The following is a 19,689-nucleotide window of genomic DNA, read 5'->3' on the forward strand; positions in this document are numbered from 1 at the left end:
TAAACTACATACCTGCAGTGATAGTCATTAATGTTCATCATTTCAAGGAAATATTGGGTGCATTGCGCAATCTAATGTATAAAATGCTGCAAAACTCCAAAAACAAACATAAAAGGTAAGAGTTTGTCAAAGTACCCCCCCCCCCCTGGATTTCTTTGGCACCTGTGTAAATGATGTCCATGACAGATTTGTGAGTTACATGTGCAGATCTCAAATTATTGAGCCTAAAAGACCAAGATGGTTATAACATTTTATAAAGACCCATACAATTCAGAATTTATCATATTTTGTTGAAAAAATATTCTAAGAAACATGATTAAACACCTTTATGACTGAACAAAATTGACTAAACACAAGCTTACGTTTCCATAGAGAAAATAGATACCAAAAAGCCTCCTTTTCATTCAATATAAAAATGGGGGAAGACCCTGAGTCTCACATGCTGAGGGAGCGTGGTCAAGGATGCTGCGCTCAGAAATGAGCAGTCACCCTGTCAACTTCAAGAAGATCATCCAAGACCTAAAATGGACAAGAGGGATACTTTATTCAAATCTCTCAACTCACAGTTATTTGCTCCAAGTTGATATGGACTGTAGATTGGATTTCGTCGCATAGCTAGAGAACGAGCCCAAAGGGACTAATAATACTCACTATATCAGAGGTGGTGCCAATCTTCTTGGCCAACTCACTACGCTCCATGGTGCTGAGGTACAGGTATTTGTTGAGTAGCTCTCCATCCAGAATGTTCCGCACCGCGTTCTGGAGCTGCCGCCGGTCAGCATGCAACATCCTGGTGGAACGAGATCCAAAAACTGCCATTCGTCTATACCCAAAGTGTCAAATTTCTAAAAAGCCACTTAATGTTGCCAACTTAAGATTTTATGGGGAAAATACTGATAACCCAACCAAAGAAAGTTCAGTGATCTTGTGTGGCAAGTTACCTGAATGCCTTGGGGTTTAATCCTGCGTGGTGTGGCAGCATTGTGGTAAGAGCGTTTTGCAACATCAGCAATCTGCGGTAGGTCTTCTCCTGCATGGGCAGCAGCAGCCCGAGGCCTCCATCTAGAGTTGCTGGAGGGAAGGAAGAGGATTAGTTACTGCTGAAGCACCTGGAAATCCTCTTATTAGCTACTAACACCATGTTGATCCTTCTGAGAGCAACATACCAAGAGGAGAATTTGATCACATATACTGAAGGAAGATATCAGACAACTCTTTATTCACATTACCTACTCCTACCCTGTATCTGTCGATACAAATGACAAAGTCAAAGTTGTGTTCTACCAAACCATGTGATGTGCTTGTTGTCCCAGGCCAGGGTCTTTTTGGTGGCTGTGTCCAGTGCCCCTCGACAGGGCATCCTCCAGAAGGCGTTGACATGAGCTCCCACGTTGAAGTCTGCCCTCCTCAGCAGACGCATGCCTCCAAAACTCTCCTTAGCTTCAGCAGGGCGCAAAGTAACACTTCAGTGATCATGACACGGTGGAACAGCAGTTTTGTCATCACACATGACCTCTGCCTTTATTTGATATTCGGGTGTTTGTGGGATAAGCATGACAACATGTGTGGTTAACCTGAGTATTCAATATTCTCCATGTTTGTAGGAGAAGTATTACCAATGTTTACGTTATAACTCACCTTCAGGCAGATACATGTACACCGACAGATTCTGGTCTCGGTCCGACACTGAAACGTAGAGAAAACAGGTTTACTTTGAGAGGACTAGGCTCTAGCCTGGTACAGCGTTCTCCTGATTAGCTACCAAAGTTATAACCTTACCTAGGAATCCTAGCTGGTTGTTATCCACCATAAACTCTACGCTGTAGACCTCCAGAGGCTTGGCGTCCTGGGGAACCAAACACCGAAACAAAACCATTAAGACAGGGCTCCCCAATTGAAATGTTTCTTGAGTGGAAGGTCGGGTGGCCAGAACATAAGTTGTACACTACAAATTGACCGCTAGAATCTCAAACAGATATAGTATGACAATAACACAATTTGAAACCTTGATTACATTGGAATACGATCACATATGCCTCTCCATTTACATGTGGGTATACATTTCCCAAAATAAAACTGACCTCATTTCCTGGTGATTTTACAGTCTTATGTACAAGAACTACAATTATATACATACACACACTGAACAAAAATATAAAACGCAACATGTAAAAAGTGTTGTTCCCATTTTTCATGAGCTGAAATAAAAGACCCCAGAAATGTTCCATTTGCACAAAAAGCTTATTTCTCTCAAATTCTGTGTACAAATTTCTTTACATCCCTGTTAGTGAGCATTTATCATTTGCCAAGATAATCCAGCCACCTGACAGGTGTGGCATAACAAGAAGCTGATTAAACAGCATGATCATTGTGCTGGGGAAAAAGGCCATGATAAAATGTACAGTTGCGTCACAACGCCGCAGATGTCTCAAATTTTGAGGGAGTGTCCACCAGAGCTGTTAATGTTGTGTTCATTTCTCCACCATAAACTGCCGCCAATGTCATTTTAAAGAATTTGGCAATACATCCAACCGGTCTCACAACCGCAGACACGTGTAACCACACCAGCTCATGATCTCCACATCTGGCTTCTTCACCTGCGGGATCATCTGAGGAACGGGGGGGGGGGTGCCGAGGAATATTTCAGTCTTCAATAGAGCCCTTTTTTTTTAGGAAAAACTAAATGTTGATTGGGGAACACTGCATTAAGAGAAGAGACTCAAAACACTGACATGAAGGTGGAACATAAACAAGCCTGATCATTTAAACATCCCCTCCAGCACAGCTCTCTAGAAGATAAACTCAACACAAGACACCCTGGGATCCAACAGGGGAACACAGGGGGGGGGAAGAAACAGTACTTTCATTCATGAACAGAAACACTCATCTGGGATGTACAGTTAAATCCATAAACAACAAACTAACATGGACCAAAACCCCTTAGGGAATGACAAATCAGAAGAGACTAAATCACATGTTACTTGAACACAGTACTTTGAAGTTGACGGTTTCCCTGCGTTACTACTAAAGTAGTTCTGTAGCCTTGCCGTCTTACCCTGCTAATTAGCGACAACGTCTTACTCTCAGGCTGGTATCTGAGCAGAGAGATGCTCTTCATGACGTCAGCTGCCAGGATAAAGTTCTTGATGCTAAACATCTGGTGGATGTAGAGCTGGGTGTCGATGAAGGCCATGCCTGTCAGGTCGTTGTCCTTCAGACTCCACAGAAAGATCTAGACGGAGAGAGGGATAGACAGACACGGTGAGCACAACCAGCCAGGACTGTGTGTCAGGGATACAGGAGAGATGGTTGACATACTTCTAATAAATGGCTAATTCAATAATATATTCAACTGCAACATGTTGGCCACACAATGAAAACAATGTAAATCGGAACAGAATTATATTGAGAGGTGGGTGGGAAAATGCATCTAGACTGAGACATCTGTAGTGGTATAATCAGAGGTGAGTCTGTCACCTTCTGTCCGATGGCAGAGACCAAGTATCCACTGCAGTGACACAGAGCTGTGACCGGTCCCTTCTGCTCCTTCTCATACAGAACCTTGAATTTGTTCTTCGTCAGGGGCTGACCCGGTTCCGGGACCACCTCAATCACATCCAGGATCAGGATCTGGACACAACAGTAGAGAGAGAAATAAGTCCAAACTAAAATCCGCATCATCTGTCTGTCGGTCCTGAGTTTCCTGACCCAACTAGGAGAAACTCTGGACCCCTGCTCTAGACTATAGCATAGAACTTGGGCCTAAAAGAGGTATTCCTGGCTCTAGTCAGTAGTCACAGAAGTGTTGGTGACTCACCCGGCCCCTACAGGTGACCTCCTCCCCCTGCATGAGACAAGTCCCGGCAGCTATGTATCCCTTCAGCCCAGACACGGTCTCCTGACTCCTCAACGCCACAGTCTTCATACAAGTCACATGTTCCCACTCCTCCAGGTCAATCCTGACCAATATCACATAGGGGAGGGAGGTCAGAACAGACACCCAACTACTGTGGCGTAGATGCTTCAAATATATGCATCAGATCTATAATGAATATGCCTCATGTTAGAGGCTATGCTCCAGATAGCTGCAGTAGCTACAGTTGTTACCGTGTGTTAGGGATGGCCTCCCAGCTGACAGGAGATATGAGCTGAATGGAGAAATTCTCCTGCTGAGGAGGAATGTAGCGTTCGTCTGAGGAGAACACAGCACCAAGGAATTTTAATGGTGGAAGAATGAATGAAGGAACGGAGAAATAAACCAACGAGAACGTGAAGCGCACGTCATGGAGACAGACTAATGCATATACTGGTCCCACCTCTGTCTATGGTCTCAAACTCCTTCTCCTCTCCGGTCATTCTGGGGATGCGAGTGCAGGGGTCCTTCACGCTGGTGCACACTGCATACACCTTGGACTCCACATGGTAGGACACATAGTGGACCGTGCACCTCAGAGGAATCTTCCTGACAGGCCAGGGGGCGTCATACGACAGGTACGTGGGTAGAACACTGATCCTCAGCTCGCCCTGCTTGTTGAAGTAGAGGAAACCTTTAGGGCAGTTGATGTTGTGGAAGGGGGAGAAGGACTCGATTGGTCCGTCAATCGTCATAGGGTGGAGCCTCATCGCCCCCCGTGATGTCACCAGCATCCAGTGAGGGGAGGGGCCACAGATGAACACCTGACACACAAACCAGAAAACGACACATGAGAACACACAGAACTACAGTAGATATGAAGTCTGCGTGCACAGCAGTACCTCTCCAATATTTATCTTGCAGGGAACCTGAGAATCCACAACTGTTACCCATGACTTACAGTGCTTTCGGAAAGTATTCAAACCCCTAGACTTTTTTGTTGTTATGTTACAGCCTTATTCTAAAGTTGATTAAATAGCGCCCCCCCCCCCATCTACACACAATACCCCATAATGAAAAGGAAAAAACAGGTTTAGACATTTTTGCAAAATTATTAAAAATAAGAACATCAAATATCACATTTACATAAGTACCTCAGAACCTCAGTACTTTGTTGAAGCACCTTTGGCAGAGATCACAGCCTAAAGTCTTGGGTATGACGCTACAGGCTTGGCACACCTGTATTTTAGAAGTTTCTTCCATTCTTCTCTGCAGATCCTCTCAAGCGCTGTCAAGTTGAATGAGGAGCGTCCCTGCACAGCTATTTTCAGGTTTCTCCAGAGATGTTCGATCGGGTTCAAGTCCGGGCTCTGGCTGGGCCACTCAAGGACATTGAGACTTGTCCCGAATCTATTCCTGTGTTGTCTTGGCTATGTGATTAGGGTCATTGTCCTGTTGGAAGGTGAACCTTCGCCCCAGTCTGAGGTCCTAAGTGCTCTGGACCAGGTTTTCATCAAGGATCTCTCTGTACTTTGCTCCGTTCAGCTTTGCCACGATCCTGACTAGTCTCCCAGTCCATGCCGCTGAAAAACATCTGGAAAGTTCTCCCATCTCCACAGAGGAACTCTGGAGCTCTGTCAGAGTGACCATCGGGTTCTTGTTCACCTCCCTGACCAAGGCTCTTCTCCCGATAGCTCAGTTTAGCTGGGCGGCCAGCTCTAGGAAGAGTCTTGGTGGTTCCAAACTTCTTCCATTTAAGAATGATGGAAGCCACTGTGTTCTTGGGGACCTTCAATGCTGCATAACTTTTTTGGTACCCTTCCTCAGATCTGTGCCTCGACACAATCCTGTCTTGGAGCTCTACAGACAATTCCTTCAACCTCATGGATTGGTTTTTGCTCTGTCATACACTGTCAACCTTATATAGACAGGTGGGTGCATTTCCAAATCATGTCTAACTGAATTGTCCACAGGTGAACTCCAATCCAGTTGTAGAAATGGAAACAGGATGCAGGGGAGCTCAATTTGAAATCTCATGGCAAGGGATCTGAATACCTACGTAAATAAGGCATCTGGTTTTAATTTTTTATACATTTGCAAACATTTCTAAAAACCTGTTTTTGCTTTATTATTAGGTAGTGTGTGTAGATTTATGAGGAAAACATTTAATTTAATTCATTTCAGAATAAGGCTGTAACGCAACTAAATGTGGGAAAAGGGAAGGGGTCTGAATACTTTCCGAATGCACGGTGTATATATAGTCTTGTAGGAAAATAACCTCTTACCCCAGAGTAGCCTGAGATATCCTCAAAGTATCTGAACCTGGCCACGCGACCTTTGACCACCGTTGGCCCCTCTTCGCTGAGACCAGCCTGACCCTCCACTTTCTTATCTTTCTTCACCTTCGACTTCTTTTCTCGGAAGTTGATGTTGTGGGGCATCTGAGATGAGACAGGAGAACAGTTAGAAGACATAAATCATCAGTGTTGAATGGGAGTTTTAGGACTTGTTTCCCCAGACACAGATTAAGCCTTGACCTAAAAGTTGTTGACTTGGCTTGTCCAATGGCCTTGCTCTTCTTACCTTCTTGAAGCGGACCTTCAGGTTGCTCTGAGCCTGCTGCTGGTCATATGGGAATGCTTCATAGATCAGAAGCTCCTGTTCAACATGGACCTGGGAAAGAAACAGAACATAGAGCCAGATATATCTAAAGCAATTTCCCAAATTTGAATCAATGAAGCACCACTGCTACACATTCTGGTGTTGTCATTCCACTTTAATACCTACTGAAAACTCACCAGCAGGTAGGGTCTGCAGTGGTTGTTGCCGAGCGACACCAGGGCCACCTCTTTGACCAATGGGATCTCTCCCTGTCGTGTCACTTCCTCCTTTTTCCCCTCCCCCTGGGCTGCTGATTGGCCGGCGGAGCTGTCAACCAACACTCTCTGGCCAACAGGGAAGTTCTTGACCAGGAACACCAGTCTCCAGTCAGGTAGCTGGTAGATCTAGAGAACAGGAGGAAGTTGTTTTACTATAGCTCTACTGTGTAGAAAAAATTCACCTGTCGGTTGTGGTGTCACTCATTACTATGGCCACTGAGTTCCTGTGAATTTCTGAGCATAAGACTAAAGTTCCCAGGCTTATATCCAACCTCTAAACAGCACCACAGTATAAATGTTGTCTTTTACCACAGTTAATTTACACATTTGGTAAGGTGTTATGTAACCTAAATGATTACAATACAATGTGTATTGATACGGCTATTGTTAATATGATGCCGATAAAATAGACATCGATCCTGACCTCCATGACGCCGTTCTCGCGGACCATCATGCACCAGTGTGTAGGTTCAGCTCGTCCCGACCTCCCCTCGGAGCCCACACCCAGGGCCCCAGAGGAGAGGCGGTAGCCGGGGTGGGACTCGTCCTTTGGTGGGGGTGATGCCTGCTGGGTTACAGTCTCCATACAACATCTCCTCCTCATCATCCACTGTGTTACTAAAGAGGAGACACGGGAGAGAGGTTGACTGATAAACACTGAGGTGAGACAGTGCCTTCACTGACTACGAGACACACCCCCCCCCCCCCATATATATAAAAAAAAGTGTCCATGGGGAAATATACTTTATTCAAAAACATCCTACCCGAGGTCCTATATGATTGCCTCTTACCTGAGGTCCTGTAGAATGGTCTCGGTCTCCGATTGGCTCTTGAACATGCTGTCTTGATCCTCAGTGTGACAGGTCTGCTTGTTCTCGGTGGTGAACATCCCGCTGACGTCACGGAACGCACACAGCGTGATCACACGGGGTTGCTGTAGGGGAGAGAGAGTCACCGGTCTGACAATCAGATTTTTTCACTTATTCATCCATCGGGTTGTGTTGTAATACTGCCTGGCTTAGTTGTGCAGTGCAGGATATGACCGTGACTGGGCCAGGCTGTAGTGTAATGTGTTGTGTTACGTAGTGTCGTATCAGTGACTCACAGCAGCTAGCTGTGGTTTCTGCAGGGCCAGGCGGTGGGTCTTGCCCATGTAGGAGTCGGTCTTCAGGACGAACATGGTGACCACTCCGTCTGCCGTCATGATGACCACATAGGGGTCCGCTACGGAGCACTGCACTATGGGAGAACCCAGGTCCACCGGGATGAAGTGCAACTGGGTCACTGGAAGGAACATCAAATCAAAAGTATTTCCAAAGCCCCTTTAGCTGTCACAAAGTGCTTGACAGTCAGTGAAAGAGAGGATGAGTGACGGGTAGGGACACAGAGGATCATGGATTATTTTCTTCTTTTATTGAAAGACGGACAGATCTCGCTACCTCCTTCCAGTAGCCGTATACCCATGGGGGAGACCTGGATGATGTATTTGTTGTCTCCGATGTTCCCAGCGAACACAGTGGGCCCCTGGGTGGCGAAACCACTGGTGTCCAGCTCCATGATCTCCTGGCCCGTCTGCAGGATCTAGAGAACCACACAGGAGGGGTTCCAGTTACCTTCAATAGACTGTAAGTCGCTTTGGATAAAAGCGTCTGCTAAATGGCATATATATATATATACCTCAATCATTACCCTTAATCAACAGTACACACTCAATCTAAACATGCTGGAGCTCCGTAGGGGAGGAAAAAGCTCCGTCAGACTGCTGTGTAGAGCGGAGTGTGTCTAGGGGTGCAGTGTGTACTGTACTGTGTAGAGATGTGGTGGGAGGTGTGGGTGTACCATGGTGGAGTCCTCTCTGCTGAGAATCAGAAAGCCATGTTTTTTCTTATCGTCCTCCACTGGCGCAGGTACCGTCTTCTCTTCTTCCTCCTCAGGGGTCTCACCTTCTCCCTCAGCTGCAGGGGGCTTGTCTTTCTCTTTGACTTTCTCCTTGACCTCATTGGAGATGACAGTCCACATGTCATGGCAACCTGGCAGCTCAAAGGTGGTGACCACCTGGGGTCGGATGCTTCTCTGGGAGGGGCCAGGACAAAAACGATCATCAATTATCAATAACAGAACAATGACCCCTAGGACTAAGTGACCACCTGGGGACTGATGCTCCTCTGGGAGGGGCAAGGGGCCACACAAAACAGTCATCAATAACCACAGAACTATGGCCAGAGGGAACACCTGAATCATCCACTCTCAAAGCTGACACTGAAAATGTTTTTTCTTCTTCTTCAAAATATATTTTTTTAAATCAGTGCAGTAATTTGTAAGTCTTCACAATGTTCTTTCCATGAATGCATGCATAAGTGTGTCTGAGTGGTTTATAAGCTGCTCCATTAATCTCTGAGGCAGCAGCCCTGGTAAACCCAGAGTGGTTATTCTCTGTAGCACAGTCACTGAACCTGAGGTAGACAGGCCTCGCCACCACAGGTCTTAGAACAGTGCATCCACAAGCATACACTTGCACAGAAACACAAAAGACAGGCCGAGTATTAACCAGGCCGGCCGAGTAGAGTATTAACCAGGCCGAACAGAGTAGAGTATTAACCAGGCCGAGTAGAGTATTAACAAGGCCGAGCAGAGTAGAGTATTAACCAGGCCAAGCAGAGTAGAGTATTAACCAGGCCGAGTAGAGTATTAACCAGGCCGAGTAGAGTATTAACCAGGACGAGTAGAGTATTAACCGGGCAGGCCGAGTAAAGTATTAACCAGGCCGGCCGAGTAAAGTATTAACCAGGCCGAGTAGAGTATTAACCAGGCCGAGTAGAGTATTAACCAGGCCGAGTAGAGTATTAACCAGGCCGAGTAGAGTATTAACCAGGCCGAGTAGAGTATTAACCAGGCCGAGTAGAGTATTAACCAGGCCGGCCGAGTAAAGTATTAACCAGGCCGGCCGAGTAAAGTATTAACCAGGCCGGCCGAGTAGAGTATTAACCAGGCCGGCCGAGTAGAGTATTAACCAGGCCGGCCGAGTAGAGTACTAACCAGGCAGGGTAGAGTATTAACCAGGCAGGGTAGAGTATTAACCAGGCAGGGTAGAGTATTAACCAGGCAAAGTAGAGTATTAACCAGGCAAAGTAGAGTATTAACCAGGCAAAGTAGGGTATTAACCAGGCCGAGTAGAGTATTTACCAGGCCGAGTAGAGTACTAACCATTCAGGGTAGAGTATTAACCAGGCAGGGTAGAGTATTAACCAGGCAGGGTAGAGTATTAACCAGGCAGGGTAGAGTATTAACCAGGCAGGGTAGAGTATTAACCAGGCAAAGTAGAGTATTAACCAGGCCTAGTAGAGTATTTACCAGGCCGAGTAGAGTATTAACCAGGCTGAGTAGAGTATTTACCTGAAGCACAGACAGACCTCCGTTCTTCCCAAAGCCAGAACACACCACTATCTCCAGGTCAGGTTCTGGGTTGGTCTGGAACTGTGGACACAGAAATACCAGACACAGTGCTTAATGTGTTTTACTGTTTGCATAGCAACAGCTTGAGAAAATACCTTAGTAATGGTATTAGATATTGATCAGCGCTTTCACAAATAGAACACAGCCATGATGGACCGGAAAGACAATTAAAAAAGAAACCTCTTTTGCGAGGGTGATCTGGAAAGAAAGTTAAAGTGTTTAAGTACCTCTTCAGAGAGGAAAGCTGGCTCCCCCATGGACGCACCAGCACAAGGTCCGATGTTCAGTATGCTGTCACACACCTGGAGGCAAACATATCAAAACCATATTGTAAAGACTACAATAACCAAGACTAGAGTATGAATAATTAAGTGATGAAGCGTAACAAGGGGTCCTACCTCAAAGGAGTAGGTGGCCAACTGTGTGCCAGATGCCGCCTCGCTCCCGTACACCTCAATTTCATCCACCTCATCAGGCAGTTGGTTCTTACCAGCTGGATACGGGACATGGGAGGAAACGCATCATTCATAAATATAAGAACATTATTATAGATGACCTTATCACCTTAGTTAGTTCCATACATACGGTGCCATCGAAAAGTATTCAGAGCCCTTGACTTGTTCCATTTTGTTACGTTATAGCCTTATTCAATCTACACAGAATACCCAAAATGACAAAGCAAAAGCAGATTAGAGATTTTAGCAAATGTATTAAAACTAAATAAACAGAAATACCTTATTTACATAAGTATTCAGACCCTTTTCCATGAGACTCGAAATTGATTTCAGGTACATCCCGTTCCCATTGATCATCCTTGAGATGTTTCGACAACTTGGGAATCCACCTGTGGTAAATTCAATTGATTGGACATGATTTGGAAAGGCACAGACCTGTCTCGATTAGGTCCCCCCAGTTGGTAGTGTGTGTCAGAGCAAAACCCAAGCTAGGAGGTCGAAGGAATTGTCCGTAGAGCTCCGAGACAGGATTGTGTTGAGGCACAGATCTGGGGAAGGGTACCAAAAAATGTAGGCAGTGTTGAATGTCCCCAAAAATACATTGGCCTCCATCACTCTTCAATGGAAGAAGTTTGCAACCACCAAGACTCTTCCTAGAGCTGGCCCCCCGGCCAAACTGAACAATCAGGGGAGAAAGGCCCTGGTCAGGGAGATGACCAAGAACCCAATGGTCACTCTAGAATTCCTCTGTGGAGATGGGAGAACCTTCCAGAAGGACAACCATCTCTGTTGCACTCCACCAATCAGGCATTTATGGTAGAGAGGCAAGATGGAAGCCACTCCTCAATAAAAGACACATGACATCCTGCTTGGAGCCAAAAGGCACCTAAAGAGACTCTCAGACCATGAGAAAGAAGATTCTCTGGTCTGATGAAACCAATATTGAATTATTTGGCCTGAATGCCAAGCATCACGTCTGGAGGAAACCTGGCACCATCCCTACAGTGAAGCATGGTGGTGGCAGCATCATGCTGTGGGGATGTTTTTCAGTGGCATGGACCGGGAGACTTGTCAGGATCAAGGCAAAGATGAATGGACCAAAGTACAGAGAGATGCTTGATGAAAACCTGCTCCAGAGCGCTCAGGACCTCAGACTGGGGTGAAAGTTCACCTTCCAACAGGACAATAACCCTAATCACATAGCCAAGACAACACAGGAATGGCTTCGAGACAAGTCTTTGAATGTCCATTAGTGGTCCAGCCAGAGCCCGGACTTGAACCCAATCAAACATCTCTGTAGAGACATGAAAATCGCTGTGCAGCGACGCTCCCATCTAACCTGACAGTGGTTGAGAGGATTTGCAGAGAAGAATGGGAGAAACTTCAAATACAGTGTGCCAAGCTTGTAGCGTCATACCCAAGATGACTGGAGGCTGGAATCGCTGCTTCAACAAAGTACTGAGTCTGAATATTTATATAAATGTGATACTTCAGTTATTTATTTTTAATAAATTACCAAAAACGTCTAAATACCTATTTTTGCTTTGTCATTATGGGGCATTGTGTCTAGACTGATGAGGTAAAAAAAAGATTCAATCCATTTTTAGAATAACTCTGTAACCGATCAAAATGTGGAAAAAGTCAAGGGGTGTGAATACTTTCCGAAGGCACTGTATGTAAAGGGTAATATGCAAGACAAAACCAAGACATTGTAATACACCAAATACCTGTCAACTTGGTAGAGGAATCACCCCTCTTCTTTTTACTAGGAGGTTCCTCCTGGAATTATCATCAAGGTCATTATGCATTTTATATCAGAATACACACAGAGGAATGTCTATCAGCAATTCATTTAGCATTTCGATTTACAAAATGGACAATGGGCAGCAGGTAGCCTGGTGGTAAGAGCGTTGGGCCAGCAACAGAAGACGCTAGTTCGAATACCCGAGCCGACAAGGTGAAGAACCTGTTGATGTGCTCTTGAGCAAGGCACTTAACCCTAATTTGCTCTAGGGGAGCTTTACTACTATGGTTGACCCTGTAAAACACCACATTTCACTGCAACTATCTGCTGTATGTGACAATAAAACATTTTTTTTCAGGGGTGAACTATAACATGCGACATCACATATCATGTGTCATATTTCCACATCTGCTTGTCAAAAAACAGTCACAACACCAGTTGAAGTGCTGAAAATGTGTTTAGAGGTGGAACACGAGCAGAGAAGCTACTGAAGGACAACGACTGCTACTTGTTTTTGAAACCATGAAATAATCCTCTTTTGGCGACATCAATATCCATTTACAACTGGCTACATTTTGATGCTCAATCTGTTCAATTACGCCTCAACTAATCAATGGAATCTTTACATGTTTGACAGAATCACACACAACAATATGCCACAAGGACCAGACAGAGGAGAATATCTACATACGAACTCAAACCCAAACCAACTCACCTGCTTCTCCTCATCAGTCTCCTCTTCCTTCTCTTTGTCCTCCTCCACAGGTGGTTTCTCTGGATTCTCCTGGTACTTCTCCGTGTATTTCAGCAAGAGGCTGTTTCCCAGCCGAGACCCCAGGAACAGGTACCCAGGCTCCATAGTCATCATCTGGGGGGGACGGGACGAGGGACAGGGGTGAAGGGGAGGAGAACCTCTATGCTTCCACAGCTCCATGACCAGTTCTCTCTTGGCCAATGGCTGGCAGCAGACTGTGAATATCACGGCACTGCTCTCTTCAACACTAAGTGGATGTGTGGAAACACCAGCGCTTCTTTGCCAAAAACTCTCTAATGCGATCTCTTCCCCCTCGCCTCTCCCCTCCCTCTGTACATGAATTTGCGCATAATGCAGTAAACTGTCAAGTAAGGGCTGCTGTCAGCACATATCTGTGTGTGTGTGTGTGTGTGTGTGTGTGTGTGTGTGTGTGTGTGTGTGTGTGTGTGTGTGTGTGTGTGTGTGTGTGTGTGTGTGTGTGTGTGTGTGTGTGTGTGTGTGTGTGTGTGTGTGTGTGTGTGTGTGTGTGTGTGTGTGTAATGCGTCTGGAACGGCATCTGTCCATAATACTTACACCGGTCCTCATAGTAAACTCACGCTGCCACACACCACCCACCCCCACACACACTGTATGCTACTTACACAGGTGGTGAGAACGCTGGCAGCAGCCTTGTCTAAGTGGAAGGCCCGGACACTCCTCATGCCATCAGTGATCAGGGTCAACACATAGCTGAGGAGAGGGGACAGACACACAGTCAAAGCATGACTCTTACAAGGTCATGACAGAGTACAAAGCCGTTCCAGCTGTAGTTATTTCTACTACGCAGGGCACAAAACATCGCTTTAACAAGGTCTAATTAAGCATTTACGGCAAATAAATACACACAGCTAATAAATCCCAAACACAACTGTTCTGTGCTCTACTCACATCTCTCCTCCTTTCAGAGAGATGACCATCTTGTCAGAGCCGATGAAGGAGGACTGGGAACAATCTAGAGTGATCTTCACCTCCTCCTGTATACCTGAAACACCAACACACAGCCTTATTAGAAGACATAAAGGCTCATACATACATTCCGACACGTTATGAAGCTTTATACCTGCAGGTATATTGCAGCGTAAGCACGACTCCAACACCATCATTAGGTTTGCTGACGACACAACCTTGGTAGGCCTTATCACCGTCAACGATTAGACAGTCTATAGGGAGGTCCGAGACCTAGCAGAGAAAGGAGGGCCGAACACGCCCCCATTCACATCGACGGGGCTGTAGCGGAGCCGGTGGAGAGCTTCAACTTCCTTGGTGTCCACATCACCAACAATCTATCACGGTCTATTCAACGCCTATTCCCCCTCAGGAGACTGAAAAGATTTGGCATGGTCCCTCAGATCCTCAAAAAGTTCTACGACTGCACCGTCGAGAGCATCCTGACCAGTTATATCACCGCCTGGTATGGCAACTACTCCAAAAGTAGTTAACAGCTTCTACCCCCAAGCCATAAAACTGCTGAAAAATTAATCAAATGGCCACCTGGACTCTTTGCATTGACCCCCTATTAGCATTTTAAAAATATATTTTATTTAACACTGCTGCTACTCGCTGTTCTTCATCTATGCATAGCCACTTTACCCCTACCTACATGTACATATTACCTCAACTAACCTGTACCTCCGCACATTGACTCAGTACCGGTATCCCCTGTATATAGCCTCGTTATTATTATTATTTTTCCTTTTTTTAAACTGCATTGTTAGTTAAGGGCTTGTAAGTAAGCATTTCACGGTAAGCATTTCACCTGTTGTATTCGGCGCACGTGACAAATAACATTTGATTGGTCCAAATTACTTTCCTAGGCAAGGTATACATTTCTTATAAATATTAACTAGGCTGCTTTGCTTTCTATGTGGAGTGAGCTTGAGAACAATGTGTACCCCTGTCCTCAGTCAGTACATACGCAGGGGGAAGGCGGTGGTCCCTGTGGTCTGTGTGTTGAGTGACACGCCATATGGAGGAACACTCTGGTTGAGGTATAACAGGGAGTTGACAGCAAACACCACCACACCACCTAGAAACACAACAGGAATACATTCATATGATCTCTAAACTGATCACACAAGTCTCCATGTGTACCGCTGAATACACAGTATGAACCCAGTGAGCGAGGGATTACCAATGGGCTTGGGCACAGCCATGACCTGTGTGCAGTCAAAGGGCAGGTTGCTGAGGGACCAGATGACAGGATGAACCTTCTGCATGATGTTGAGAGAGATGGCTACGATACTGCAGGTGTCCTGTCTCACTGCTACACGCCTGGAGGACGGGGACATGGTCAGACTAGAGTTACACACCACAATATTACCAGTCATAAACGGGTCTGAAAAAGACATAGCTAAGTTCCAGCAAAGGGGGGGGGGAGTTCCTAGCTTTCTTCATGTTAAGTCGTCAGCAGGCTTTTGTTTCGGAGGGAGGACTCCTTAGACAGACAGAACAGAGGAGGACAGGTGCTGTTGTGGTGTACTAACCCAGGCCACGTCTGGTTGGGCTCATACAGGATGAGCAATGTGGGCTCATAATAACCGTGGAGGAACTTCATATCTACGATGTTCAGAAGCTTCTCATCCAACTCACGGACATCTATGATGTAGCTGGGAAGAAAGCTCGACTTGGGCCTGCATGTGTGGTAAAAGAAAAAACACGAGGCAAGGTGGGTGATGATAAATCCTCAAATCCAAAACCCATCAAAAAACATATTACAACTTAAGTGTTTAGTTTATTTGATAATAAAAGTGATTTTATTTGATAATAACCTACATGCATAGCTATAGGTATCCTAAATATCACTACAAGATGCTATGGATTGTAGGACTCCCTGTAAAACAAAAACTGTGGCAAATGTTACTGAAGGGACTATCCTAGCGAAATAAATCAAACGATGAAATTCAGTATGCCTACATACCCTTCCACTACTCCCTCCTGTTCGTCAGTAAGTGTGTCCTTTCTGAATGGCAGCACCACCAGCTGAGTTCCATACACCAGCATCACAGCACAGCGGTTCTCTGGGTCCACACGAACCATGGGGATGTGCAGGTTCTGGACAAACCCATCCTAGAGATAGAACAATTATAGATTAAGATACAACTTTGGATGTTTTTCCGAGCACAGTTCATTTCCTCTTACCCTCAGCTCTGGCTCCTCAAAGAAGTGAAGCGAGAGAGTCTTCAGATCATGTGTTCCTGGATCATACTCCACCACTGACAGCTGGAGTAAACACAACCAGGACATTGTAAAGAGCAGTCAGAGACATTTTATAGGCTAGACTGCTTGCACCTACTACATATCGCTACTGACACATGATCAATTGATATTGAAATAATAAAGTAGGCCAAAGTAACCTGGAATATGAAAGCTGTGAGTTTAGGATTAGTAAAACAATCAATTGAGACGTCTCAGGTACCTTAGCATCTTTGAAGCTAAGCAGGAGAGCGTCTCTGTTGGCTCCTACTAGCTGAACAGAGGCCATGGACATGACGTTACCGAACAAGGAGAAACAAGCCACCTGCTCCAACTTCTCCTTACGACTCTTGACATCTGCAGAGGACAAGGAAGAGATCAAGGACGTGTCAAAGAAGAAATCAGGTGTCGGAGATGGTCTGAAATGTTGACACGTGCATGTCTAAGGAAGGCTGACAACATCATAATAATAGCATACAGTCAGTGGTTCACTAGTCATTCTAAACAGACAGGTTGCATCCCACAGTGTTGCAGCATAGTGGAACTGTTGCCCAGCCTATAGGTCTCGGATTTCCACCAGACTAGCTCTTCTCTCATCAGAATGTTGTTGGAGTGCAAGGCAGTTTTGGACATACCTGGTGATTTGTCTGTCTTTGAGGCATTCTGAAATATGAAGAGGAAAATGTGAACATAAACTGGATTTCAAGAATAAAAATATGCCCACGACAGGTAGTTACAATCTTTGTCATTGTACTTTTTAAATCAGTGATCGAGAAATGAAAGATGAACATAGCTAAAGGTTCCTTCACCTCCACATCGTGAATGATCCTGTAGACGTAAAGCTGAGACGTTCCAGCGACGACCAGGTTTCTCTCCACGTTGGAGATGAAGTTACAGTAGACAGAGAACTCGATGGCGGTGGGGGAGTGGGCTTGGCGATATACTGCATACATCCTGCAAGCCCCTCAGCACCTTAACGTTACAGCAAGGATCAGTTATTAGCATATGCTCGATGTTTATCTGGACAAGCATTTATTAGAAGACACGTCTATGGGTATTGCACCAGCAACATTACTACTTAGCATGCTATACTAAATAGCTACGTTGATACTTTGTAACGTTACACTGTGGATCAACATATTGGGTGTCAGGGTTGAATTACAATCCAGGTAGGGATGATTGTTAGCAAGCTGGTAGCATAGTGGTTTACAGGTCAATGAAGATGATTTTAGCTGGTTCGCTTGTCTACTTGCTTCGCCCCGCAACGAGACAAACAATGTATCGTTTCAGGAACGAAGCACGTCTTCTACTTGCCGTTACTTTATTTGGGAGAATATTAGCTACAGTATCTTTCCAATGAGTTAGGCATCTAGATATGTAGCTAAATAGTTGTTTTTAAATAACGTAGGTCAGCTAGGTAATTAGCATATCCGTTTGTCTTACTTGCTAATTAATGCTCCACTCGCGTCTGTTAGCTACCTTAGCTTCAAGGTGTTCCAGTATTTTATCACATAAACCTACCGATCATGAATAAGCTACGATAGTTTCCAATTAGAGTCTTGCCTTCCACTTTTATTACAGCATAATTCATACGCTCCAATTGCTAAAAAATAATTACTGGCTTTAGTTATTTTTCATTCAATCATTTCCCAGACATCCATTCCACCAACGTGAGCAGCTAAACTGAATTCGGTAAGAACTAACGACCACACAACACTAGTTCCTATCTTTATAGAAAAATGTGTGTACGGTTTGAAATCTCACCATGTGTGTATTGCAGTTGTGTACATAAATATGACTGGACACGTTTAATTGAACACAAAGCTTCAATTACAGCCACCTTTTTTACTAAATAAAAAGTAAATGTAAACACCATGTCTCAGAGGGAATACAATAAATATAAAACGTATTTATTTATTTTTTATTTCACCTTTATTTAACCAGGTAGGCAAGTTGAGAACAAGTTCTCATTTACAATTGCGACCTGGCCAAGATAAAGCTAAGGCAACATGATAAGTAAAGTAACTTTTTGGTTTCGCCAGACATATTACCAGTTAAATGCATACATTTCACAAGTAACATTCCATGTCACACCACTGGAGGTCCGTTGTTAAACTGATTATAAACATCAAACTATACTGGAAACAATATGGTTCCAAACTATTACATTCATCTAATTCGCATGCATTACAATCATATTATTGATATGGATAAGAATGAGTATTTGTAATCATTGTACAGTAGGAGGCTGCTATAGTGTTGTCTTAGAAATAAACAGTAGCATCGTAAACACACAAGTTACAAAAATTCCAGAGGAGCTGCTGTTCGGAGGATATAGTGGCATGGGTGTTCTTATGCATCCTGTTTCCATTGATCATCCTTGGAGATGTTTCTACAACTTGATTGGAGTCCACCTGTGGTAAATTCAATTGACTGGGCATGATTTGGAAAGACACACACACACACACACACACACCTGTCTATATAAAAAGGCCCCACAATTGACAGTGTACACTGCCATTCAAAAGTTTGGAGTCACTTAGAAATGTCCTTGTTTTCCATGAAAACATACATGAAATTGAGTTGCAAAATGAATAGGAAATGTAGTTGACAAGGTTATAAACAATGATTTTTAATTGAAATAGTGTCCTTCAAACTTTGCTTTTGTCAAAGAATCCGGCATTTGCAGCAATTATAGCCTTGCAGACCTTTGGCATTCTAGTTGTCAATTTGTTGAGGTAATCTGAAGAGATTTCAACACATGCTTGCTGAAGCACCTCCCACAAATGAGATTGGCTTGATGGTCACTTCTTACAGTCAAGCTGCTCCCACAACAGCTCAAAGGCGTTGAGATCCAGTGACTGTTCTGGCCACTCCATCATACACAGAATACCAGCTGACTGCTTTTTCCCTAAATAGTTCTTGCATAGTTTGGAGCTGTGCTTTAGGTCATTGTCCTGTTGGCGTTGCATGGCATTGCAAAATGGAGTGATAGCCTTCCTTCTTCAAGATGCCTTTTACCCTGTACCATCTCCCACTTTACCACCACCAAAGCACCCCCAGACCATAACATTGCCTGCACCATGCTTGACAGATGGCGTCAATCACTCCTCCAGAATCTTTTCTGCGTCTCACAAATGTTCTTGGTGAGCCGAACACCTCAAACTTAGATTTGTCTGTCCATAACACTTTTTTCCAATCTTCCTCTGTCCAGTGTATGTTCTTTATCTATTATTGTCCAGTCTGAGATAAAGGCCAGCATCCCGGAGTCGCATCTTCACTGTTGACGTTGAGACTGGTGTTTTGCTGGCACTATTTA

The 19,689-nt window shown here is 44.7% G+C and overlaps 1 protein-coding gene across 1 annotated transcript; it reads right to left on the reverse strand.

The window, feature by feature from the left end:
* Positions 1–238: 238 nt before the first annotated feature.
* Positions 239–18,057, reverse strand: LOC124012911 (cleavage and polyadenylation specificity factor subunit 1-like). The gene is given in 36 exon segments (XM_046326964.1): positions 239–519; positions 652–790; positions 942–1,071; positions 1,285–1,440; positions 1,639–1,686; positions 1,780–1,846; positions 3,056–3,232; positions 3,478–3,630; positions 3,818–3,959; positions 4,108–4,192; positions 4,317–4,677; positions 6,139–6,294; positions 6,437–6,526; positions 6,652–6,858; positions 7,157–7,297; positions 7,299–7,350; positions 7,524–7,666; positions 7,838–8,016; positions 8,172–8,313; positions 8,572–8,805; positions 10,126–10,206; positions 10,413–10,487; positions 10,584–10,678; positions 12,368–12,419; positions 13,100–13,252; positions 13,781–13,868; positions 14,067–14,160; positions 15,094–15,204; positions 15,310–15,449; positions 15,662–15,808; positions 16,096–16,244; positions 16,317–16,397; positions 16,594–16,727; positions 17,006–17,033; positions 17,180–17,342; positions 17,814–18,057. Coding segments are annotated over 35 exon segments (4,422 nt in total). The 5' UTR covers positions 17,324–17,342; positions 17,814–18,057; the 3' UTR covers positions 239–471.
* Between the last annotated feature and the right edge of the window lie 1,632 nt (positions 18,058–19,689).

This window comes from Oncorhynchus gorbuscha, linkage group LG24 (genome assembly GCF_021184085.1).
Source record: "Oncorhynchus gorbuscha isolate QuinsamMale2020 ecotype Even-year linkage group LG24, OgorEven_v1.0, whole genome shotgun sequence".
Taxonomy (NCBI): Eukaryota; Metazoa; Chordata; class Actinopteri; order Salmoniformes; family Salmonidae; genus Oncorhynchus; species Oncorhynchus gorbuscha.